Source organism: Peromyscus californicus, unplaced genomic scaffold (genome assembly GCF_007827085.1).
Source record: "Peromyscus californicus insignis strain IS unplaced genomic scaffold, ASM782708v3 Scaffold_11__1_contigs__length_118956290, whole genome shotgun sequence".
Classification (NCBI taxonomy): Eukaryota; Metazoa; Chordata; class Mammalia; order Rodentia; family Cricetidae; genus Peromyscus; species Peromyscus californicus.
Genome location: NW_026294402.1, coordinates 83,125,796 through 83,151,276, shown reverse-complemented (window position 1 = coordinate 83,151,276; position 25,481 = coordinate 83,125,796). Strand labels below are relative to the sequence as shown.

The 25,481-nt window shown below is 40.1% G+C and overlaps 3 protein-coding genes and 1 non-coding gene across 4 annotated transcripts in view; all 4 read right to left on the bottom strand.

The window, feature by feature from the left end:
- Window positions 1-9,366, bottom strand: part of LOC128105318 (tripartite motif-containing protein 43-like) — a 58,759-nt gene extending 49,393 nt beyond the window's left edge. The window contains exons 1-2 of the mRNA XM_052730355.1: window positions 9,092-9,366; window positions 7,288-7,436 (exon numbers count right to left, since the gene is read on the bottom strand). Coding sequence (XP_052586315.1) covers window positions 7,288-7,427 — 140 coding nt within the window. The 5' untranslated portion in view covers window positions 7,428-7,436; window positions 9,092-9,366. The remainder of the gene's footprint in view (window positions 1-7,287; window positions 7,437-9,091) is intronic.
- LOC128105311 (3-hydroxy-3-methylglutaryl-coenzyme A reductase-like) lies at window positions 9,169-13,557 on the bottom strand. The gene is given in 6 exon segments (XM_052730343.1): window positions 9,169-9,184; window positions 9,420-9,526; window positions 9,953-10,193; window positions 10,195-10,777; window positions 10,780-11,524; window positions 13,507-13,557. Coding segments are annotated over 6 exon segments (1,743 nt in total).
- Trnak-cuu (transfer RNA lysine (anticodon CUU)) lies at window positions 9,898-9,970 on the bottom strand. The gene has a single exon. It is a non-coding gene; the product is annotated as a tRNA-Lys (tRNA).
- Window positions 13,558-15,954: 2,397 nt separating the features above from the next.
- On the bottom strand, window positions 15,955-25,206 carry LOC128105308 (tripartite motif-containing protein 43-like). Its single transcript, XM_052730328.1, has 7 exons — window positions 23,754-25,206; window positions 23,138-23,233; window positions 22,356-22,586; window positions 21,560-21,582; window positions 21,102-21,199; window positions 19,956-20,042; window positions 15,955-15,980 (listed from the first exon to the last, which is right to left on the bottom strand). The coding sequence occupies exons 1-7, from the start codon at window positions 24,159-24,161 to the stop codon at window positions 15,955-15,957; spliced, it is 969 nt and encodes a 322-aa protein (XP_052586288.1). The 5' UTR covers window positions 24,162-25,206.
- Window positions 25,207-25,481: the final 275 nt, after the last annotated feature.

Genomic DNA, 25,481 nt, shown 5'->3' with positions numbered 1-25,481 from the left:
GAATGCATGCTGGTGTTTGGAGGCTGGAATAATGTGATTAGAAGCAGGAAAGAAGGTTGGAGGGGAAGATCTGTGTAATCCACTAGAGGTGGGGGCAGAGAGGAAGGGAAGGTCACAGCAGTTGGTCTGCTACAAGGCCTGAGCTGAGACTAGGGGATTGGATTTGGAAGAGAGGAGGGAGAAGTGATGATCCACAGTTAGCCTGTTTCCCTGACTAGAGTCTCTGAACTTTATTTTTGTTTCCCATTAAAACCCCTGTGTTATATATTGCTGGAACACAGTAATGTTTTGTAAATGTATCTTTGTGGGCAGATTTTAAAACAGGCTTCATTTTATTCCATTGTACAGTCATTCCAACAAAAGTAGGGGAAGACGCAAAGGCTTACACCAGTAATGCTTGTCTTTGAGAAATCGTAGCTAAAGTTTTTACATGGCCATCCCACATTTTCTCTCTCTATGATCTTTCAAGATGCAAGAGAGATGGGATAAAAATGAATGTGACTTTCCATCTAGGACCTCTTCTGACCTCCTCAGGCCCCAGACATGCATGTGGTGGACATACATAACATACATACATTTATTCGGGCAAAACACTTACACATAAAGTCAAGTAAATACATCTCTTTTTTTCTTTAAAGTGTAGTGGAAACAAAGTTACTAATTATGTAGCTATTAGTGGTCATGTACCTATCATTCCATAACTGGAGATTCAATTATACAGAGTAAATCATCACACATCCTTTGGCATACATACCTACACTTGTGCAGGTACCAATTTCAACATTAGAAATTCATCTTCCAGAGACTACATTTAACTGGATGGAATAAAATATTGTAGCTAGAGTTTTCCTGCCTGGCCCACAGTCAGGACAAATCTCTCTCACCTGCCAGTCCCACAGATGCTCAGACCCGACCAAGTAAACACAGAGACTTATATTGCTTACAAACTGTATGGCCATGGCAGGCTTCTTGCTAACTGTTCTTACAGCTTAAATTAATCATTTCTGTAAATCTATACCTTGCCACATGGCTCGTGGCTTACCAGTATCTTCACATGCTGTTTGTCATCATGGCGGCTGGCAGTGTCTCCCCCCCAGCTTCCTGTTCTCTCCCTTTTCCTCTCTGTTAGTCCTGCCTATACTTCCTGCCTGGCCACTGGCCAATCAGTGATTTATTTACTGACCAATCAGCAACACATTTGAAATACCGACCATCCCACAGCACTTCCCCTTTTCTTTTCTTAAAAAGGAAGGTTTTAACCTTTACACATCTCTAAAGTCAGCTTGGTATATTTGGGGATTTGGGCGTAGCTTCTCTTACTACTTCCTGCTGGAGGGGGGCGCTGTATCTTCTGGGGACACAAAGAATATTTTAGGATTATGGAGTAGTCCATGAGGGTGTATTGTCTGAGCCAGTTGCCTTGAAACGGTTCTGGATGTTGAATCATCTGGGCCATGGTGTCATTGGAGACCTTTCAGGGGGTCTTGGCTGGTCAAACCTGATGTATCTTAATCTGGAACAAATCCATAGCCTCTGGCTTTCTGTGGAAACAAAAGCAGAGCCTCCTTTCCAAAGCAACATATCCTTACATCCAAATTTTGAAGTCAAGGTACCTTTAAAATATACATTTTGGCATAACTCAACAGCTTTTGCAATCAAATGTTTTTCTTCAGTTACGAATATCAAAGAGAACATAATCCAGATTCTCTGTGTGGTAGCCATCTTTATGTGGCTTATTTTTTTATATTAGCTTGAGCCTATTGCTTTAAACTGCAGCCTTCTAAGCCTGAAAGGGCGCTGGAGCTGCTGGCTCTGCCCACTTCAGCTTACCAACATTGTGGTGATACGTTTTCCGCCAGCTCTAGGAGCCATCAACTCTCAGAAATAGTGGGTCTGCAGGGCGATGGTGGCGCACGCCTTTAATCCCAGCACTCGGGAGACAGAGCCAGGTGGATCACTGTGAGTTCAAGGCCAGCCTGGGCTACCAAGTGAGTTCCAGGAAAGGCACAAAGCTACACAGAGAAACTCTGTCTCGGAAAATCAAAAAAAAGAAAAAAGAAAAAGAGAAATACTGGGTCTATGCTTCTATCAAAGCAGCGTGTAGCCCAGAAACCTCTTTTTTGTTGTTGTTTTGTACTAGCAAAGGCAAAATCCACCACACAGCCTAATGTGCCACTTGCAGAGGCCTCATTCCCGCCATACTGTAGGTCGAGCATGCACGCATGCTAGAAACCCGCCAGTAGCTCAAACCGGCAGCTGCTGCTCATTTGAGAGAGACAATTAGGAAGCTGTTTTTAGCTCTGTTTTAGAATCTTTTTTCTCAATTTTTAGGTGGAAACACTTGCCACCACATTGGACGCCATTTGTAGCTAGAGTTTTCCTGCCTGGCCCACAGTCAGGACAAATCTCTCTCACCTGCCAGTCCCACAGATGCTCAGACCCGACCAAGTAAACACAGAGACTTATATTGCTTACAAACTGTATGGCCGTGGCAGGCTTCTTGCTAACTGTTCTTACAGCTTAAATTAATCATTTCTGCAACTCTATACCTTGCCACATGGCTCGTGGCTTACCGGTATCTTCACATGCTGTTTGTCATCATGGCGGCTGGCAGTGTCTCCCCACCAGCTTCCTGTTTTCTCCCTTTTCCTCTCTGTTAATCCCGCCTATACTTCCTGCCTGGCCACTGGCCAATCAGTGATTTATTTATTGACCAATCAGCAACACATTTGACATACAGACCATCCCACAGCAAAATGTTACCATTGTTCACATCTGTCTGAGGTAATTAACAGTTAATCTGTTCAAAGTAATGTGCAAGGATTGTACATGTCTACAAAAATGCTTTTGTTTATTACTGGGTGTAACTATGCACATTGAAGACATTGGGGGGGATGTGTTTTACTTATGATTTAGGTAATAAAAATGGAAACTGCATGGCAATGTTGGCACACACCTTTAACCCAGATTTGAGGGGGCAGAGACAAGTAGATATGTGAATTGAAGGTCAGCCTAGTTTACATAGCAAATTTCAAGGTAAGATGGGTCTACATAGCAAGTTCCAGGACAGCAAAAACTACATAATAAGGAGACCTTGTCTCAAAGCAACAACAAAAATCTTTAAATAAATTAAAATTTTACATTCATTAGTAGAAAATGCATAATTCTTCTATGTTTCATACTTAAAACAACATGATCTTGCAGTAGCAGTTAGGGTAAAAATGCTTTCAAAATTGTATGTGCTAGGTAAACCTTGGCCCAATGTGTGGTAGTGTTGAAAGGTGAGTGAACCTCTGCCAGATGGCAAGGAAAGGAGGGAAGAGGAACTGGATCAAGGGAAAATGCCACAAAAGGGATTAGTGCTAATCTTGGACTTACTCCCATAATTGTGTATTACTTTTAATGCAGGGTCAAAGCACATTTGCTATCTCTCCACACATAGCTTGTTCCCTTTACAACTCTTCAACACATTGTAAAACAGCTAAGCAGGCCCATGGTAGAAGCAAAAATGATGAAACTACCTGATCTTGGATTTTCAACCAAAAAAGAAACTATCATCAAAATAAATTTAATCTCCTGGTGAAGTTCTAAACATTAAGTGTTTTGTTACAGCAACAGAAAATGACAGAGCACACTATTTGTCACAATATTTATTATATTAACTGTATGTATTATCATGTCACAGTTAAGGTGTCATTAAGAGAAATTTCTGACATAAATTTCTATACTGAGGAGGCTGTTCAGTGTTTCTTAACCAATGTACCAGATCCCTGGCTTCTACCAAGGAGCTGATGATCAGCAGCTCCTAACATCCAGTTAAATAGACAAGAATGTCTCCAGACTCAGTCAAATGTACCTTCACAGACTATATCACCAGTCATGTTTTCTGCCTGGCCAATACTCAAGTATTTGTTGTTAAAGTAATTATGTTTAACATTACTTGTATCCCTATGTATAATACACAAGTTGGTAAGTCTCTCTTATTACAATTTTTTAAAAATGAAAAGTCAGGTGGTTGTGGTACACACCTTTAATCCCAACTTTGAGGGTGGAGGGGACAGAGCCAGGCAGATCTCTGTGAGTTCAAGGCCAGCCTGGTCTACAAAGCCAGTTCCAGGACAGGCGCCAAAACTACACAGAGAAACCCTGTCTCAAAAAAAAAAAACAAAAAACAAAACAAAAAAAAAGAAAAAAAGAAAAAGGAAAATACTATAAAAGTATTTGACAGTGATCTGTTTTTTCTTTAGTGAGATACCCCTGCATGATAAAAAAAAAAATTAACAAAAATGATTCATTGTGATCTTTCCACAATTGATTCTTCTAGAATTAAGCTGGAAATGACAAATGACTAGGCAGGCTTCTCTTCTGTATGAATATAGTGATAAAAGGCTACTCACATCTCTCAGAAAGATTCCCTGCATTCATAAAATGAATTATCAAGAATGACCTGTAAGTAATACAATGAGAACAGATCACACTTGGGAAGACTAAATATTACAAACATTTATTTCACAATAATATGCGAGGCATAGGGCACAAAGACAAAGGTGAAAGATCTCTGTTTTCTTCAACCAATTCTTCAATCCCAATAAATTTTCCCCAATGTTTGCAAAAATGTCCTTGGGCCAGGTGGTGTTGGTGCATGCCTTTAGTACCAGGACCCGGGAGGCAGAAGCAGGCGGATCTCTGTGAGTTTGAGGCCAGCCTGGCCTACAGACTGAGTTCCAGGAAAGGTGACAAACTTACACAGAGAAACCCTTTCTCAAAAAAAAAGGGGGGGTGTCACCTTCACTTCACTTTGACATAAACTGGAAAACAATGCCTGCTGTTCTTTGGATTGCCAAGTCTAGAAATATTGCATATCAGCTGAGTTCATAGTCTCCCACCAAAGCTCACTTAACTTGTAATGGCCATAGTAGAGGGTGAGAATTACAGGCTAGGTCCAGAGATATAAGAAAAAGGTCTCTGGGTGACATGTAGCCACTCTGCTACCCAGTATTATTCCATTGTACACACTTTGTGATATATGCCAATGCTTCTTTTCTAAATGTTCTTGATGTTCTTCAATACTATAAGACTTTTCCTAGAATGTGCTGTCTGATACTTCCTTAGGTGTAATGTATGGTTAATGAATGGGCTTTCAACATTATAGGCATTCCTTTCTCAAGTGAGTTCTCTGATGCATGCTGTGGGGAAATTTCTACTGGACAGATTCCATAATTATTCCATTCACAGAGATTTTCCTCACAGGATTATTTCATATTTCACAAGGTGTGACTTCCAGATAGTTTTCTAATGATTGCATTTCTAGAAGAGTCTTTTGCCAGTGCAGACTTTCTCATTCATATTAAGGCATGAATGATGCCAAAATGATTTTGAACTTTAATTATATTCATAGATTTTTTTCAGTTATAAAAAGTATTTTCCACATTCATGACTTTCATTGAGGTTTTCTCCAATATGAGTTAGATATATTCAAAACATGTTTAAAACGTCTATATTCTTTTATATTCATGTTTCCTCCTATGTAAATACTTAGATGAATTCCAAGTGTAGACCTGTAATGTGGTACATTTTTCCATATGCATTACATTTATGAAAATTTCCTCTTGTGTGAGTTTTCTCATAACATTTTAAGGGCAAGTTCTGGTGAAACTTTCCTTCACATTCAATATGTTCCTAATGTTTCTCAACCCTGTGAGGGTTCTCTCAGGTTAACTGAGAGATGTTTTACAGAAAGAACACCTATACTACACACACTCAAGGAAATTCTTGGTTGGAGTATTTGAAGAATTCTGAGGCTTAAATAAATGTCTTTCTTTTTTTTTTTTTTTTTTTGGTTTTTTTTGAGACAGGGTTTCTCTGTGTAGCTTTGCGCCTTTCCTGGAACTCACTTGGTAGCCCAGGCTGGCCTCGAACTCACAGAGATCCGCCTGGCTCTGCCTCCCGAGTGCTGGGATTAAAGGCGTGTGCCACCACCCCCCGGCTAAATAAATGTCTTTCTATACCCATTATCATCATACTTCCCCACATCTGTGAGTTTTCTGATGCCTACTTAGGTTTGATTTCTGTGAAAACGTTTTTCTACATATATTACATTCAAAGGGTTTCTCCCCATAATGAATCAATTCATGTACAATGAGAGATGATTTGTATCCAAACATTTTCCCACACTGAATGCATTCATAGATCTTTTCACCTATGTGAATTCTATAATGCTTACTAAGGACTAACTTCCACTGAAATGTTTTCCCACACTGTGAGAGCCTGTTCTCGGGTTCCTCGTGGCTTTACCCAGCAGGTCCGCATAGAGGATGATAGGACCACGGGCCTGAGTGCAGGTGTCTGGGATGGTCTGCACTTGGCTGTGCTGGGGGAGGAGGTCTTTTGCTCCACCCCTTGGCGTCTCTATAAAAACCCTGGGCAGAGACAGTCGGGGCCCATTGGAATAGGTTCCAGGCCCTCAGGAGGCTATCCTTTATTTTCTATCTATTTATCTCTGCGATATTCTCCCCAATAAATCCTTCTATCTAATATTTCCTGCTGCTCACACTCAAGAAAACTCTGGGGAACTGTGGGGGTGGTTGGGTAAACGCCCCACACCACACTTACTACATTCATAGGGTTTCTCACCTGTATGAATTATCTGATGTTTGTTGACATATGACTTGTTTTGAAAGGCTTTTCCACACTCTTTACATTCATATGGTTTCCCACCTGTGTGAACTCTCTGATGAATTTTGAGGTATGACTTATTTTGAAAGGCTTTTCTACACTCTTTACATTCATGTAATTTCTCATTGTTGTGGATTCTCTGATGCCTCCTGAGGTCTGATGTGAAAAGGCTTTCCCACACTCATTGCATGCATAGGGTTTCTCACCAGTGTGAGTTCTATGGTGCGTGTTGAAGTAAGACCTGTTATGGAAGGTTTTTCCACATTCTTCACATTCATATGGTTTATCACTCTTGTGAGTTCCCTGATGCATTTTGAGGTATGACTTCTTTAGAAATGCTCTTCCACATTCTTTACATTCATATGGTTTCTCACCTGTGTGAGTTCTCTGATGCATTTTGAGATACCAGTTATGTTGGAAGGCTTTACCACATTCGTAGCATTCAAAGGGTTTCTCACCAGTATGAGTTCTCTCATGTACAATGAGGGCTGACTTTTGCCTGAAAGTTTTATCACATTTACTACAACCATAGGGCTTTTCTCCTGTGTGAATTCTCTGATGACTAGTAAGGGAAGATTTAGTGCTAAAGAGTTTCTCACACTGGATACATACATGGGCTTTCCTCTGGTTATGTGTCCCTGGATGAACTGGAAGGTCTGATTGGCTAGTAAAGGTTTTTTGACTTTCAAGGCATTTACAAGATTTGCTCCCTGAGTATGTTTCTTGGTGTTCAGTGAGGTTGCCATCCACATTGTAGAAACCTAAAAAAGGACCAAAAGAAATCATTTCTGTGAATTACACTTTAGGTTTTCTAATGGAATTCTCATGTTCATGTTAAGAAATTTTTCTTATCTTACTAGCATAGTGTTTTAAGATCATAGTAAGTATTAATTTATAAACTTTAGATAGAACATACTGAAACACACTAATAGGTTAACATATTTTTTCTCACTTTATTTTATTTTTGTGAAGAAATATTTTGTTAAAATATCAAGCTGGGTGGTGGTGGCCGACGCCTTTAATCCAACACTTGGGAGGCAGAGGCAGGAGGATCTCTGTGAGTTTGAGGCCAGCTTGGTCTACAAAGCCAGTTCCAGGACAGGCTCCAAAGCCACACAGAGAAACTCTGTCTTGAAAAACCAATAAATAAATAAATAAATAAATAAATAAATAAATAAATAAATAAATAAATAAGCTCCAAAGCCACACAGAGAAACCCTGTCTTAAAAAAACAATAAATAAATAAATAAATAAATAAATAAATAAATAAATAAATAAATAAATAAATAAATATATGAATGAAATATCCATTAATTGCTAGGCATACTTTTCCACTCAGATAATGGTTAAATTTTTTTTACACTGTTCTATCCTCATATATACTTTGATATATGACATTTGTGACCTTTTCTTTCTGGCATTCTCTTTATTCTGGTCTAAAATGGGCAATAATTTCTAGAACATCTTCTTTGCAGATTATGAGAGAAGTCCAATGGACTGCTTCCTAACCTGAAGCTTCCCTTATGGCCATGAATTTGCATCTTAGTTTATTTAGAATTATTACTTCAGGAGTGGTCATGGATTGTGAGTTTTTCAAATATGAAATTTCTTCCTTTCCACTTCCACACAAAACAGATACCAGTAATTGAGGTCTTAACTGAACAACATGTGCTATTCTTTTCAAAACCAGAATAAATACAAGGAAACACCTGTCTACCACCACCCTGGGGAAATATGTATGTTGTATATCATCTCTAAAGTGTCTAGCTACTTGTGATCTCAAGAGCTTTGACATTCACCTCCAAATTGCTGATACACACTCCTGTGTCTTATAATCCATAGCTTATCAAGGATGTTATCATGTTTACAGAGACATTGCTTCTTTTAGTTTCATAAAAAGTAGACTCTTCTGCCATTTCTCATTATTTTTGTTGCTTTAGAATGAGAGAAAGAAAATAGAGGGGAGTACTGCACTCAGACTATACTCCCCATTTAAAAAAAAAGCCTGAGTTCTCTTTTTTTTTTGGTTTTTAGAGATAGGGTTTCTCTGTGTAGCTTTGTGCCTTTCCTGGAACTCAACCAAATCTGCTTCATTAAAATGTACTAAAACAAAAACAAACACATGAAAAAATGTCTGAAAACAAAATCCCCATGACATTGGAGTGTAAGAGGCAACTGAAACTATGAAAAAGAAGTACCAGAGGAAATTATCAAAACACAGATGTCAAAGATTAGACTTCGAGTATAAATCTTAGAAAATTTTCATCAAATGAAAGGTAGGAACATATTCAAGAGAATTCTCCTTGTAGAGTATGTAATGAACAAGTTTGCACCCTCAGATATGGAACTTGGGACAAATTGGTAAAATGGCCAACCTATGCTAGACATGATCTCCCTATCCATGAGTACAACTAACCTGGCAGACTCTGGTTTGCAGTTTCCTCTGCTGTCCATGGCTCTGCTCCCTGTTCCAATTTGAAGATCAACTCAGGCTTAGGAATACATTGTCCTGTTAATAAGAAATAGTGTAGGACTTAGAGAAAAATTCTGCTAATAAGGTTCTTTGAAGAAAGACAAAAACAGGTTTTAAGATCTGTGCAACCAAAGTGCAAATGTGGACCTTTCACTAGAGAGCACTGAACAATCATAATGTGTGGCCTAGAACCTTACCCCTAAACAGCTTTAGGTCTCACATTTGTTCAATGTTTACTACACTGAAAGTGTTTGCTCCTGAGACTACTTACCCAGCGATACCAGGCTGCTGTATGTCTCCAGCATCACAATCCTGTACAGCACCCTGAGTATCATCAAGATTTTGCCACTCCTCCCAGGTGAAGTTCACAGTGACATCCTGAAATGACACCAAACCCAGTAACAGCACATTTCTCCACAGTCAATTACTCTATGCTTTGTAGTGGGTAGCCATTCCAGCTTTGATCTGGAAGTTCCAACCCCCATTGAGTCTTCGGCAACTGTCACGCCTACAAGGCGGGGCGAAAGGAGGCGCCGGGGACCCGAGATCTGGATCAGCGGGCGCGTTCTCGGTGGCGGGACCCTAGACTGGAGAGGTGTACCAAGCAGAGCTCCTGAGAACACCGCTGGACTGCGATACACCTTCCCCAGACCCCGCGACCTACCTATCCCTTAATTTGTAAGTTACGCCATTAAATAAATCTCCTTTTAACTACGTGGAGTGGCCTTAATAATTTCACCAATATCTGGCGCCCAACGTGGGGCACGAACCCACGACCCTGAGATTAAGAGTCTCATGCTCTACCGACTGAGCTAGCCGGGCTTTCACTTCTGCGGAGTCACAAGCACGAGGAAGTCGCACCACTGGGCCTTGGGTTATCCCATCTGCAAGGACCGGGCTGCTGGCACCGCCACCAAGACCTATTGCTCTGCAGCCTCTGTTAGTACTGGCCACAAGACAGCCTTCCGTTGTTGCCATTGGAACCTGGTACTCTTTCCCATCCAGGCACAGGGGCCCTGCCACTCCAACAGGGATGGGCATGTATCATATTCTCACAGCAAGCTCCCATTACCAGAAAGTAATTATAATCTCTGTAAGGCAGGTACTGCAGAGAAGAAGGCTCCGGAAGCTTTGTGGAGAGGAGCTGCCGGCGAATAGATACCCCACGTTCATGAGTCTCCATTAGAGTTTCCAACTTGTAGGCTGGGATGTGCTTGGCATTGACCAACTGGATGATCTCTGCATCACTGAGGAACTTTGCACCTTTCTCGGCACTCTCCAGGATCTGCAGACATTCTTCATTAGGCCGAGGCTTGCCGGGGAGTTCAATTTCAGGCTCCTGTGTTTCCAGTACCACCGGAGGGCTGGCTCCAGAGGCTCCGAGCACAAACGTAGCTCTGCTTGCAGTCTCCGCTTCCGCCACTAGGGGTTTTATAACCTCAACTTTTCTATCCTGGTTTGTTCCCAGCTCCTCCTCCACTGACGAAAGCTTCTGGTTCCTTCTCACAAGCAGAGGCTCACGTCTGCAAGAGTTGTCTTGGGCTTTCTTTGGGGTCATGACAGGAGATGTAATAGGATTTTTTAATGAGAGTGTTGACTCTGTCTCTGCTTGTTCAAAGAAAATGTATTGACAGCCAACAGGAAAGCTAAACTCAGGGTAATCACTTGTTCGATGTCCATGCTGATCATCTTGGAGAGATAAAACTGCCAGAGAGAAACACTTGGTTCACTTCTCTTGGACACATCTTCATCCAGTCCCAAGGAGACCTTAGAATGTTCTGTTGTGCTATTCTGAGGGGAGGGATCAGCTATCCAGCGACTGTGAGCGTGAACGAGAACCAAGCCTAAAGACATAATCATCTTGACCCTTTGGGTTACAGGGTTTGGCTTTTTCTCTTCTTCTTCCAAAACTCGGGCAAAATGGCTGAGCTGCCAAATTGGACGACCCTCTCGGCTCTCCCGAGAAAGCTCGAGGACCAGGGACACACAAGCTGGGAAAAAGGTCATGAACACGAAGTAGTTGGCAAGCACAGACATGCAGCCAAAGCAGCACATGATTTCCAGCTGCCGCACCCCTGACATGGTGCCGACTCCAATTACAAGACATTCCACAAGAGCATCAAGGGTGAATGTGGGACCCAGAACTGCCATTCCACGAGCTATATTTTCCCTTACTTCATCCTGTGAGTTTGAACTTAGGGCAAACTTGGCTAGTGCGCTCGCTCTAGAAAGGTCAATCAAAAGCAGGAAAAAGGGCAAAGCTTCATTCAAGCCTGTCAGCTCTTTGTCTAGGAAGTGAATGACAACCGTACTAAAGACAAAACTGGAGAAGATGGTGAACAGGCCAGTGATACCCAAAATATATTTTGACCCAAGCTGATGGATAGGTATAAGATATTATGGTAGATTATTATGTATACTAGTAAACAAATTTAGTAAAATAGCAGCCTTAAATAATTTGCACTGTTATGGATTCTTATATGTTGATACAAATGTAAACTATTTTTATATTCCTGTTTAAGATAATTTGTATATTGATACAAATACAGAACTATATTTGTTATAATGTACATATATTTCTACTCTTATTTGAAATATTTGTATATTGATACAAATGTAAATTTATATCTGTCATACTTTATGTAGGTTCTACTTCTGTTTAGGATATTCGGTATATTGATATATATTTAAGATTATTGTCATATTGCATATCACACTACATACTCCTACCTCTGTTAAAAATATCGATATATATTTAAGATTATTGTCATATTGCAATCGCACTATATACTCCTACCTCTGTTATAACATCTTGTGTATTGTCACAATTTTAAAGTCATCATTCTTTACCATACACTTGCTTATAGACTGTTTACCTTGTTTACGTGAAGCCTTAGTCCTTAGGTTATTTCGGTAAATAAGACTTATAGATTTATAGTCACCTAGGCTTGTCATCTCTATAGTTACGTTAGTTAGGTTATCCAGATTTACAGATATATAGGTCAGATGGACAGGTAATCTTCAAACACTTCATAGACCTAGAGAATATGGCATTTAAATAACTTAGAATTCTGTTGATGTGAGACACAATTGCTCCTGGCTGCACCAATTTGATCCCGAGAGAATGTTGGGCTTCTAAGACATTTCCATTTGGAAGTTTGTCTTCTTGGCACAAAATGGCCTACTGGGCAAAGAACTGCCCTTGCCTCGACGGATGACAGTACAAATGCAATGCTATCCTTTCTGGACAAGCGGGACACAAGGAAAGCGACCACTGTACTCTGCCAAGACAGGGTAAGATGGTCTTTCAGAATTCTTGCTTCTAAAAATGGTCTGTCAGATACTTTAGGCCTGTAGCCAATTTGAATGCACCAACAACGCTGAGAAACATTAGGTGACTGTCCAGGCTGCCAGCTGTCTTGGTCTACTCTCGCAAGATTCCCGAAAGTTGCTTGCATCCATCTACCATTTCTCAGGTACCATTATATTCCTTCTCAGGTCTTTGATGGGATTGAAGACTAGCAGTTATAGTTACAACTTAGTAGATAGAACATATTAAGTATTAGATTCAGGTTCTTTAGGATAGGACACCTTTTGGAATGATCTTTGTAACATGCCATTTACCTATGCTCTATACTTCTCTGTTTCTTGCTTGATATTGTTTGCATTGGTTGTAGTTCCATCTTATCTAGGTCATTATCCCTCTTTATTCCTGGACTATATTTGATAACCATTCCTTTGTATATAGTCTTGTATTAGGTTAGAACTTTCTTATTTAGACAAAAAGGGGGAGATGTAGTGGGTAGCCATTCCAGCTTTGATCTGGAAGTTCCAACCCCCATTGAGACTTCGGCAACTGTCACGCCTACAAGGCGGGGCGAAAGGAGGCGCCAGGGACCTGATATCTGGATCGGCGGGCGCGCTCTGTGGTGGGACCCTGGACTGGAGAGGTGTACCAAGCAGAGCTCCAGAGAACACCGCTGGACTGCGATACACCTTCCCCAGACCCCACGACCTACCTATCCCTTAATTTGTAAGTTACACCATTAAATAAATCTCCTTTTAACTACGTGGAGTGGCCTTAATAATCCACCAATACTGCTTATAAACAGGAACCTGAAGGCCCAGCTTGTCTTAAGGAGTGGAAGGCTCTCATGTATATTTTACATTATAATTTCCCCTGCTTATATAGTGAAGAAAAAGAAATATCAAAGAACTATTCTGATATTATTGACTTATGAATGGACTACAATGATTAACTTATAGATTAAAACCTTCATTGTTGGTGTAAGAGAACCAAGGCTATTCAGGTAACTAGGCCTTAATCACATAGGGCTGCATGTGAGGCATGAACATACCCAGGCCTCGCTTCCCCTCTTAGGGGTTGGAGGCAGCCTCACTACTGTCATGTTGTATGGCTCATGCAATAATAATCGCCACTCCCAAAGAAAGAGTGACCCTTGTCACTAAGTCATGCAGCATAAGTCATATGTTAACCAAACCTGCTTCCTGCAAGACCTCCCCTTCCTCAGGAACCTTTGAAAGTATAACCTTTGCTTCACCTGGAACGGCTGAAACTCTCCTTCAGCACCCTGTCTCAAACACACAAGCAACCACACACCATAGTAACAGTCCTATACACAGTATCATCATATATAGGTGAATGAACCTCCCCGTATTGTGACAACAGGAAAACATAAAATTGAAGGAACTGATTGTGAAGTGAATGATTCTGGATTTACTTATCTAGACTAATTCCTTTCTTTCTTTTTCTTTTTTTTTTTTTTTGGTAGGGAATAAGGGGGTTGTTTGTTTTTTATTTTGGTCTGGTTTGGTTTTGGTTTTTCAAGCAAGGTTTCAGACAAGGTTTCCCTGTGAAGCTCTAGCTGTCCTGGAACTCACTATGTAGTCCAGGCTGGTTTAGAACTCAGAGATTCACCTGCCTCTGCCTCCTGAGTGCTGGGACTAAAGGCATGGGCCACCACAGCCTGGCAACTACTGGGGGAGAAGGTTTCTCTGTGTAACAGTCTGGCTGGCCTGGAACTCGCTTTGTAAACCAGGCTGGCCTGGAACCCACAAGGATCCACCTACCTCTGCTGGGATTAAAGGTGTATACCACCACCACCCAGCTAGATATATCTAGACTGATTTCAGTGGTAAGTGCATGTCAGAGGAGCAGCAGGTGGCAATTGAAGTGAGAGAAGTCAGCCCACCAGGAAGCAAAGCTTTGATAGGTGAATCTTGGATAGGAAAGGCCCCGAGGACTTCAGCCCCAAAATGTCTCTTGCTACTGCTGTGCCTTTATATGTTTGCTGCTGCCATTTTTCACTGGTATCTGGCATGGTGTGAATCAGCATGGGAGGATCCCCGTTGCCTTTAATGTAGTATGATTACCTCATGGAAATATCCTGTTCTGCTGGGCATTTTTACCTGTGGATTATTGTGAAGATGATTTCCTCCTAAACTGTACTGTAACTAAAGCAATGATCTTACACAACAGTAGAGTGAGTTTCAATAGGTTTTTTTGTTGTTTTCTTTGTTTGTTTCTTTGTTTTTCAAGACAGGGTTTACTCTGTGTAGTTTTGGAGCCTGTCCTAGATCTCACTCTATAGACTAGGCTGGCCTGGAACTCACAATGATCTGCCTGGCTCTGTCTCCCAGTGCTAGGATTAAAGACATGTCCACCACCACCTGGCTTAAATAGGATTTTGATGATTGACAGTCTTTAATAAATAGAGTAAGAGATTAGGTTAAAGGTCAGCTTAGTGGGAAAACTAATATAGGTAAAAGTTAGATACAATGTTGCCCCTGCCCCAATAAAGCAGGGCCTGCAGAGGATAGAAAATAAGAACAAGAAAATGTCTCTTGAGGAGCCCTATAGACATTGACTAGTGACTTAAGTTAATAATTAAGAAAAACAATTGAAGCCAGGCAGTGGTGCTGCATGCCTTTAATCCCAGCATTCAGAAGGCAGAACCATGTGGAGGATCTCTGTGAGTTCAAGGCCAGGCTGGGCTACAAAGTGAGTTCCAGGAGAGGCTCCAAAGCTACACAGAGAAACCCTCTCTCAAAAAACCAAAAAAAAAAGAAAGAAAAACAATTGTGTCCGAGTAGTCTAGATAGCTTAAATTCTTTTAACCTTAATGTTGGGAGATGTGCTCACAGGTTTTGGTGTACATTGTAGCTAAAGCAAAGCTTTAAATAAATAATGACTTGAGGTTAGGTTAAAAAGTTTTTGTTAATTGGCTCTGAGGTAGAAATATCTTGGAAAACGATTTAAAGGCATACTTTATTAGTTCACCAACTCTGTGGCTTCCCCATCAATCCTTGAGTTGCTGGAGGTTAGTCCTCATGGCAGCAATAGGTAAGCTTTATATGCCGACTGGTATTCCTTACAGATTAAAGATGTGTACTCTGACATTCCAATATTTCCTTGCCCATACAAATTACTGCTTATTACTTGCTATTTGTAAGACCTACTAATTCCAAAATTATAGTATAATACTATGAAGTTGTATCAGAACAGGTAAGTGAACTGAGCAGATCTGGATTTCAACAGCCATCCCCTAGAAAAACTTGAAAGGCTTATGGGATAGTCAGAAGGAAGAAAAGAGAGTGAGACATGGGAGTGTTTTCAGATACAGAGGAGGAAACACACACACACACACACATACACACACATAATGTAAAAAATTATATTCTGAACTCAATTTTAAAAAAATGAGTAAGATAAAAATTGTAGACCACAGGATAAACTGCTACTAGAGGGAAACTGATGCATGAAATAAAATATTAGGAAGAATAAGCTAAGATCGGTAATCTAAGTTTGTGCCTTTTGAGAGCAGAAAGACAAAAATTGAATACAGCAATGGGAGAAGAAAAAGAATAAAGAATAAATCAATGAAATTAAAATAAAAAGTTAGCATAGAGAGCACACACACACACACACACACACACACACACACACACACACACCACACTCTGCTCAACAATTGAGGGGTGGAACTATTCTGGACCCTAGTTTAGTTTTCAGGTAAAAATCAAAAGAAACACCTTTAATCCCAGCACTCGGAAGGCAGAGGCAGGCGGATCTCTGTGAGTTCAAGGCCAGCCTGGGCTACAGAGTGAGTTCCAGGACAGGCTCCAAAGCTACAAACAGAAACCCTGTCTCGAAAAACCAAAAAGAAAAGAAAAGAAATTGATGGGACATAGGCTACAAAGTCAAGAAGAAGGCAGATATTGATGACAAAAATCTTGACTTTAGTGTTAAAGAAGAAACAGAAAAGTCACCAAAACAGAACATTATGTTGACCCATAACACAAATCCCCAAAATAAAATCCCATATATGCTCTGAATATAAATCCTTTAAATAAGAAACCAATATCAAATCAAGAGTCTAGGAATGACTCAATATTCAGAAATTAAATACTATACTTTGAAATAAACTTGGAGCTAAGCAAGTATACATGAAGAATACTGAAGTGAACTTGGATACTGACTTTTGGGAGTGGGCCACAACTACTAGGCAATTCTTCCATCTTTGGTGGAAACTAAATCCTCTTAGGTCTTATCTGTAGCAACTGGTTTGATCAATGAAACATGGCAAAGGTATCATCTGGGAAATTCATAGGTAAGGCTGCAAAAAGTCACACAGTGAGGGGGTCCCTGCAGGTGTCATACAGGGAAGCAAACCACTGAAGAGATAAGAATGAAAACTGAGGGTTGGGGATTTAACTCAGTGGTAATAGCACTTGCCTAGCAAGAACAAGGTCCTGGGATCAGTCCTCAGCTCAAAAAAAAAAAAAAAAAAAAAGAATGAAAAATGGAGCCGGGTAGTGGTGGCTCATGCTTTAATCCTAATACTTGGGAGGCAGAAGCAGGTAGATCTCTGAGTTTCAGGCCAGCCTAGTCTACAGAGCAAGTTCCAGAACAGACAAGGTTACACAGAGAATCCCTGTCTCAAAGAAAGGAAGAAAAAAAGAAAGAAAGAAAGAAAGAAAGAAAGAAAGAAAGAAAGAAAGAAAGAAAGAAAGAAAGAGAGAGAGAGAGAGAGAGAGAGAGAGAGAGAGAGAGGGAGGGAGGGAGGAAAAGAAAGAAAGAAAGAAAGAAGGAAAGAAAGAAAGAAAGAAAGAAAGGAAGGAAGGAAGGAAGGAAGGAAGGAAGGAAGGAAGGAAGGAAGGAAGGAAGGAAGAAAGAAAGAAAGAAAGAAAGAAAGAAAGAAAGAAAGAAAGAAAGAAAGAAAGAAAGAAAGAAAGAAAGAAAGAAAGAAAGAAAAAGAGAGAAGGAAAGAAAGAAAACGTGGTGCAGATTGACTTTGTCAACCTGGATCAGACTTTGGGGAGTCTAATGCCAGGTATTCGTTGTCAGCATATTTAAAACACAGTACAATTTGGAAAAAGGTTTCTAGGCAACAATCGGTCCAATCAATCCAATTCCAGGTGCACAATAAAGCTCAATGTGTGACTACAAAGAAACTCCTTTACAAGGTACATGTGACCATGAGGGTGAGTTCTATAGCTAAAAGACCTAGAATATAGATTGGTCTCTGACCAATGCATAGAGGTGAACAGACTATAAAGTGCAAGGAACATCTTCCCTAAGGATTGGTAACTATCTAGGGAGGGAAGAGTCTGGAATAATCATTCTGGTGAATTTGGGCAACGTCTGCCTCTGTAGCAAAATCTAGGTGAAGTCTGCCTCTGTAGCAAAAGATGGGTGAGGTCTGCCTCCACAGAAAGGAAAAAGGTCACCAGGTCATTAACAAAATCCACTCTCAGCTTTCTGGATGGAATAGTGGTATTTGGTTTTTAACTCCTCCATTGAGGAGACACTCCTGCAATGATTAACATTCCTGGTTCCCCTGGGGCTTCTCTGTGAGTAAAAGGGCCTCTGTGTCCCCAACAACACAGCTCTGTTAGGAAGCTAGGCATTAGGTAGGAAATCCAGCTATCCTGAGACAACCAAAGAAGCACAGTGAAAATCCAGAAGAACCCTTCTTCCTAGGACACATGGAAATTCCTGCAGCTACCCACTGTCAGGCAACAGTGAGTGTTCTTGTACATCATCCCAGTTCTGCTTTCAGGGACCCACTCCAGCTGCCAGATCACTGCAAAACTGAGTTAAAGCCAGCCAGCAGAGAATCCCTATCACAGAACCAGCAGTCATAAACTATTCTAAGTTGTCACATTTTTAGGATGGTTTTTGATCCATGGTTTGAATATGAAAGATCCTCCACAGATTCATGCACCAGATGCTTGGTCATAAACTGGTGACATTATTTTTAAAGGGAAGAAAACTTCAGGAAGTTGGGACCAGCTAGAAGAAATAGATCACTGGGGTCATGTCCTTCCTTGTACATTATAGTCTCTGGCCCTTTCTGGCCTCTTTGATTGCTTTCTACAACCAGAAGAATAAGCTTCAAAGCCACTCATCCTACCAGTGTGATGTATGATGTTCTGTTCAAGGACAGGAGACTGGAACGCCATAGACTCAACAACCTTCATTTACCAAGAGGAACAACAACAAAAAGTCTTTCCAATAGGTTCTTGCTCTGCAGTTATCATGCTACAACAACAACAAAAAGCCTAATTCAAGAAGAATAGCTAGCTAAATAAAATATAATCTGTTATGTAGAAATGGGATTTTGTCTTAATAAAAAGATATAGACCATGACCCTGTCATTGAAAGTAAGGTGAGGTCTAAAGGTTACCTGAAATTCAAACTAGAAGGACACCACAACACTTGATGAGGGTGTGAAGGGGGATCATAAATGTATTGTCAGAAATGGGTGAAAACTGGGGAAGAAGTAAACAGGGATATGAGCAAAATTCTTACCTAACAGTACAAGCAAAAGGGTAAGCGCAACTGAGTATCTCATGGGGCTGTCTAAGCAAATTCCTGGGGAAATGTACAAAATACTGCCTAGTTACCTATCTCTACCTTTGAAAAAATGCAGAGGACAGTCCAAGCTATACAGAGAAACCATGTCTCAAAACACCAAAAGAGTCTGTGTCAAATTGACATTAAATTAGTGAGCACAATACATACCTGTGCTCCAGCTTGACACCATTAAGTGGAATCACATAGGTAGAGCACATTTTTATGATGCTAGAATGCAGCTGAGGATCCTGAGTTCACTTAAAGGGGCTTTAACAGCCAACTAGAGCCTGAGTCTCTAAGACTACTCTCATATCTAAGCATAATTACTTAATGTCAAGTACACAAAAACAAGCAAACAAAAATCACTATGAAATAAGGTTACTTTATGGAATATGTGGATTACAGAATAAAAGGTAATATAGTCTACCATATTTTCATTTAATAGTATTTTAATATTTAATAGCAATAACGAAAGTAATATTACAGTAGGGAATACTTAAATATCTCTATGGTACTGGATTTCAGATTTCCCCGTGGAGAAGTAAGGCCAGACAGGGTTTTTGAAGGTGCCAGAAGGGTATTTGTGTATGAGGGAACTCTTGGCAACATTCACAAAACTTAAACATCCCTCTTCACAATCAAGGAACACACCAACTCGGCCCAGTGGCTTCTCTATATAGTGCTGGAATACTGGGCATGTGGTGAGGAGACTGTAATGATTACCCTCCTTCACACACACAAGAAGAAATGCACCTTCAGGTTCAATCAGTTGGTTTCTATTCCTTAACAAGGAATCCTTACAGACCCCTACAGCCCAGTCCCAAGAGTCATTCAAATCAATCTCCCAGTAATATTTCCCTAAGATGAAGCTCTGTGAACTCCAGGTAGCAGAATAGCATCCAGCATAATCCGCAGATGTATCTTTACGGTGAGGTCTGAAGCTTAGTCTTCTCATGGCATTAAAGAGGTTTATCTTGTGATGGATCATTGTTATGTTTGGTAAGGGAATGCGCACTGTGGGAAGAAACAACATTTAGGTAAAATGACCGTTTACATTTCTCAGGTGAGAGAGGTCCATAGAGTCTTCATAGATTTTAAAAAGAGAAGGCTAAGACCTGAGGTTAAATTTGGCTCAAATACACCAATGTCAAGGATTTCCACAAGAAAAGAGTGGTAGCAGGCTGAAAAGACTTTAAATTACACATGCCTAAGGGAAGATGTGTGCATTGCAGCAAGGGCCAGAGCAAAGGCGGTGCTCATGGATCTACATGAAAGTTATTTTTATGTAGATATAAGTAGTGATAACTTTCATATTGGTGTTTTCATTTGCATCTAACTGAGCATATTTGTACTCAAGGAGAATCTAAATATGCTTTAGAAGTGGATCCCTTAATGTATCTGTCCTCCTTTAACCTCTTGTTCCTCTGATACTCTTTCTCTGTGAGGTTACAATTGACTTTTAGATGTATGAGGGGGATTTAGACACTGCCTCATGTCCTATCAATTTGTTTCATTTTCATTGCTCATGATACATGGCTTTGTCTGTTAAGTTATTTTATGATTTTTTTTGTTCCTTTGGTGACAGGGTCTTTCTATTTGTCCTAGACTGGCATAGAACTCAATGTGTTGAACAGACTGTCCTCAAACTCATTGGCAGTCCTCCACACACAATGTTTTTGATGCTGGGATTACTAGTGTGCACTTCTTTATCTTGTGTATTTTTTAATTTATGGAGTAAAATGCAATGTAAGAAATTAATTTCTAACACATTGAAAAGAAAATAATCAAATATCTCCATCACTGGCTACACTTCCTTTGAATTATACTGTCCAGAGTGAAATAACCATTCTACTCAATGAACAAATGATAGTCTCTTTTCAGCCACTATTACATACAACATGATGTTAGTATGCATTTCTGTTTGTTGGTTGTTTGTAAGATGACCATGGGGTTCATTAACAATACAATGTGACTTACCTAGACATATTTCTTGGGAGTTAAAATATTGTATTTGCAAAGGTTATCTCATTATTGAAGATTAGCTCTGGTCATTTTATCAGTGGAGACACTCACCTTGGAACTGGTTGTAACTTTCGATCAGTCCAGTGATGGGTAAGGCATTGAGTTCTGTCTTAATAGGCTGTGGCATGCTCAGCTGCATTGACTCACTTCTGCAAGGAAAAGAAAATATTGACCTCCGTGGTGCTAAAGATATCACACAGTGATTAGGAAATACTTCATTCCAAGTTCAGCCAAACACCACAGGTTACACAAGCCTGCCAACTTGAGTTCAATCCTTGGAACCCTTGATGGAAGGAGAAAGATGTCCTCTGACCTGCACACATGTGCATGTACATGCACACAAACTCACACACATAAAAATAACAAAACAAATAAAAGAACCCCAAAAATACCACACTAAAACAATTGAGTATTTTCTATATAAAAGACATCTGCACTTCCTAAGGCAACTTGGACAATTTTATAGCATATTTTTGGGTATCCAGATTTGCACTGATGGCTAAACTCACCTTCTGAACATGTCGTCCAAACCCTGCAAAGAAAACAAGAAAAGCTTAGATATCTGAAGAAATGAAATACAATGTTAGTTTCTAAAGTTCATATAAATATCAGTCACCATCACACCAATCTATCCTGGTGAATTATATTCATGACTTAAGATGATGCCAACCAAATAGATTAGCAGAACCCAAATTCTTGATGAAATCAGACTAAAGAGTAACTTGAGAAAGACATGGGTATGGACTGTACTTTGCTTTTGAACCCCCACCTGTCTGCAAAGATAACTTTCACTAAGCTTCTCTACAAGCCATAGGGATACTTTAGCTAAGGATTCTTCTAAAGGATGGCCTCACCCCTGCATGGTGCTTCACATGTATATTTCAGAATTGCAGGGTCAGAGGCATGAGCGTTACTGTGAGTTGCAAGGTGTAATGTAATACAAATAGGATCCTTTCTCAAAATGCCAATCTCCTAAAGGACTCACAAAAACAGAGCGCTCAAACAGAAGAAATTAAGCCATAGGTTACTTTAATATTGTGCACAATATATAAGTAGAGGTAAAGAATGTTGGAAACAGAAATCACTGAATTTCAGTTATCAGAAAAGCAAGGCACAAAAGCCAAAAGTTAGGACATAATCCCTGGAGAATCTATGGACATAATTTCAAAAAGCTTCTTCTTTCAAGATTATTACAGAATTTTGTTTCTCCAGAAAATTTCTCAAAAGGAAACTCCCTAAAAAAATGCAGGATATATTGAAAGCTATCTTAGTATAACAATCACCATGGTGGGCCTCCATGCTCACCTGCAGCAGAACCACATATGGCTCCTGGGACATTGCCAGCAGCTCCTGGTACATTTCTCTTAGTTCTTTTCTCTTTTGGACCATCATGGTTTCACTTGTCCTGAGTTTCTCTAAAACACATTGGCCTTCATTTCTCATAGACTCAATGTGTTTCTCTTCCTCTTCACAGAGGAGTGGATGCAGTTTCCTATACTCTGTCCTGATCATTTCTTCCCGAAGAGTCAAGTAGTCCTGAAGAAAAAAAGACATTCCCAATCATCTTTGCAAAGTTTTTTGTCCTCCCCCATTTCATCCTCCTATGCTTAAATTCCACAAATGACTTGTATAACTCTGATGCATATACTCTGATTGACTGTCTTCACACCTAAGAAAATGTAAATGACTTGTTTTCATTTATTTCTTCTTTATTAATTACACAGGCAATCCAACCCTAAGATCTATTTACACCTATATTAGCGGTGCAGAGGTGCCTGAAAAAAAGATTAATCATTCACATGTTCACAAAGTTATGAAACTCTGCTTGAAGTAATTAGAATTCACGGTGTAGTCTTAAAGTCTAACGCAGTGTGCAGAACAGTCAGCAATTCACTCATTAGACCCAGACTCTTCTAGAGAAGCAGACCATTCTTTCCAAGAGCAGAGACATATTATATACTCAGAATTAGAGGTGAGCAGGACATGTATTCCAAGTATCCTATCCCAGGCCTTATATTCAAATCTTGAGTGGCAAATTTTGAAAATATCTGCATCAAACTGATTTTAAGCATGGTTCTCATACTCACCGTCCAAAGAGTTCTCATTCTGTTCTCTGCTTCTAAATTCTCTTGATTTTCTTGGACCTTCTCCCATAAAGATGTCATTTGCTTCAAAAGTCTGTCCTGTAAAAAAACAATATCAATTTTGAAAAATATAACTTAATGACAGACTCTTAGGCAATTAATACAATTATTGTAGTGAGAGTACCAGAATCAAAATTATCCTTCATTTTTTTCTTTTTCTAATGATGAATATTAGATTAGACCACAGAATTAGAAAATGCAGCTTACCCTTTTGCTCAGGTATATTGATGAATTATTTTGATTACATGTTTGGCTGTACCTGACTCCCATGTACTTTTCCTAATTTAGTCTCCAGCCATAGACACTTTTAAAACATAGCAAGTTAGTGTTGCACTTTCCAGTGACCTGGGCATAATGTATCATAAAATACAAATGATCTTTACACTCAGGGTACCCCAAAGGATGTTTACAATCCTAGTCACCCTTTCTTCAGTAGATGTTAATAAAGTACCACCATTCTGAAAACAGTGCCTTTGTCATAATGAGGACCAGCATCTTCCTGTGGTTTCCTAAGCCTACCTCTCTCCAGCTTGCAAGTTCTCTCAGAAGCATCACTTACCATTTGATCCTCAGCAGCTGCTTCAATGGGACAGTGTCTGTGTCCTCTGTGCTCATGGGAGTTTGAGCAGAGTGGACAGAGAAAGATCCTGTTCTCAGCACAGAAGATCCTCTTAGTATCCTCGTGGGTCACACACTTTTGCTCCTCAGAGCTCAGGTCCTTCATGAGGCTGGCTTGTCTGACAATGGACACCAGCTTCTTCAGAACAATGTTGGTTCTCAATTTCTTCCCATATTGTTCTCTACACAAAGGGCATCGGACAGGAGGTTGGATGTCTTCCCTGGAAAGGTGGAGGCAGGCTCGACAGAAGCTGTGACCACAGATTATGGTGACTGGGTCTGTCAGGCAGCTCAGGCAGATGAAGCAGGTGAGTTCTTTCTGGAAGGATTGTGAGAGGTCTGACTCCATTTTTCTGAAGGAAGAAAAGCAGAAGAATTGCTATTATTTGACCCAAGAGAAGCCAGAAACAGCATAAAAACTGATGCAAGTTGTGATTTAATTCTGTGTGTGGCAAAGCAGGCTTCATTTTTCAGGAACAAAATATCAAGATAAGTATAAGATTGCAGTTGCTGATCTTTCCTCTTTCACTCTTCTTGACAGAAATATAGATTAGTCTGATGTCCTTCTGAGCCATTCCACCTGCATCTTTTTTGGAGACTCCCTTCAAATTAGTGTCTTGGTTTAAGGTCTGAGACATGCTTTCCAAGTGTTTACAAATAAATATACACTAGAGTGATCAAACTCCTTCAACTCCACATGTTGGCCTTTCACTACAGACATAAGTAGGTTAAACACACCCTTCTTTGTTGGCTATCCAAGAAAACACTCCATATTTCACATGGTCCCTAGTAAATGCTTTGCTTAATTTCTGATTTTAGCATCTTAGTCCTTCACATCCTCCTGTCCCACCCCTCGACACTTGAAGGCAACATTAGTTACTTGACTTCTTTCTGATGCAAATAGTTAACAAGAATAAGAATTAGGGAGGCTCATAATTCAAGGATATGTCCACCATTGTGGGGAAGAAATGGTGGCAGGAGCTTGAGGGAGCTGGTCTCATTGCATCCAAAATCAGCATGAAGAAAGCAAGGAACACTTGCTGCTCAGCTCCTGTTCCCTTTTCCTTAGTTTGAGACCTCAAACCATGGAATGGTCAAGTGATCTCAAGAGCATTTAGTGTGGATCTTACCAACTGTAGTAAATCTACTCCCCAATAATCCTTCACAGACATCCCCAGAGGTTTCCATATCTATCCTAAATCCCATCAAGTTGAATTCTAGGGTACTCTCTGTGGAAACTTGTTTGTTTATCAAAGATACAGTTCCTGGCTTCAGTTTATGGGGCATAAATGTGGCTGTCATGACTCTAGCAGAATTTCCTATTTAATCAACAGGTACACATTGTTCCTTCTCTTGGAAGGTCTACACAAATAAAGAATCTTGGATTGAGTGAGATAAACATCCACCAAATAACTTCAGCTTCTGTGGTCTGAAGCAAATGGACTCCATGGCTTTAGCTGTTGGTCCTATTTACCTTGAAAATAATACTAATACTCATTGTCAAGATTATTTTAGCAAAGAGATGGAGACTCCAATGCTGCCTTCCTTAACTTACCTAATCACCCCCATTTGGTATTTTTTTCTGTATATTAGATACTTCATTTTTTTTGAATGCCTACTGCCATATAAAATACAGGCTTACAGCACAATGGGAGAACCCCAGAGGGCA

What these genes read in the sequence shown, in the direction of transcription:
- LOC128105308 (XM_052730328.1), bottom strand. Translation starts at nt 24,161, where the DNA reads ATGGAGTCAGACCTCTCACAATCCTTCCAGAAAGAACTCACCTGCTTC. An exon ending in CAGCTGCTGAGGATCAAATG is followed by an intron (nt 23,234 to 23,753) that starts GTAAGTGATGCT and finishes GTTTTTTTACAG; the next exon opens with GACAGACTTTTGAAGCAAAT. An exon ending in GAATGAGAACTCTTTGGACG is followed by an intron (nt 22,587 to 23,137) that starts GTGAGTATGAGA and finishes TTTTTTCTTCAG; the next exon opens with GACTACTTGACTCTTCGGGA.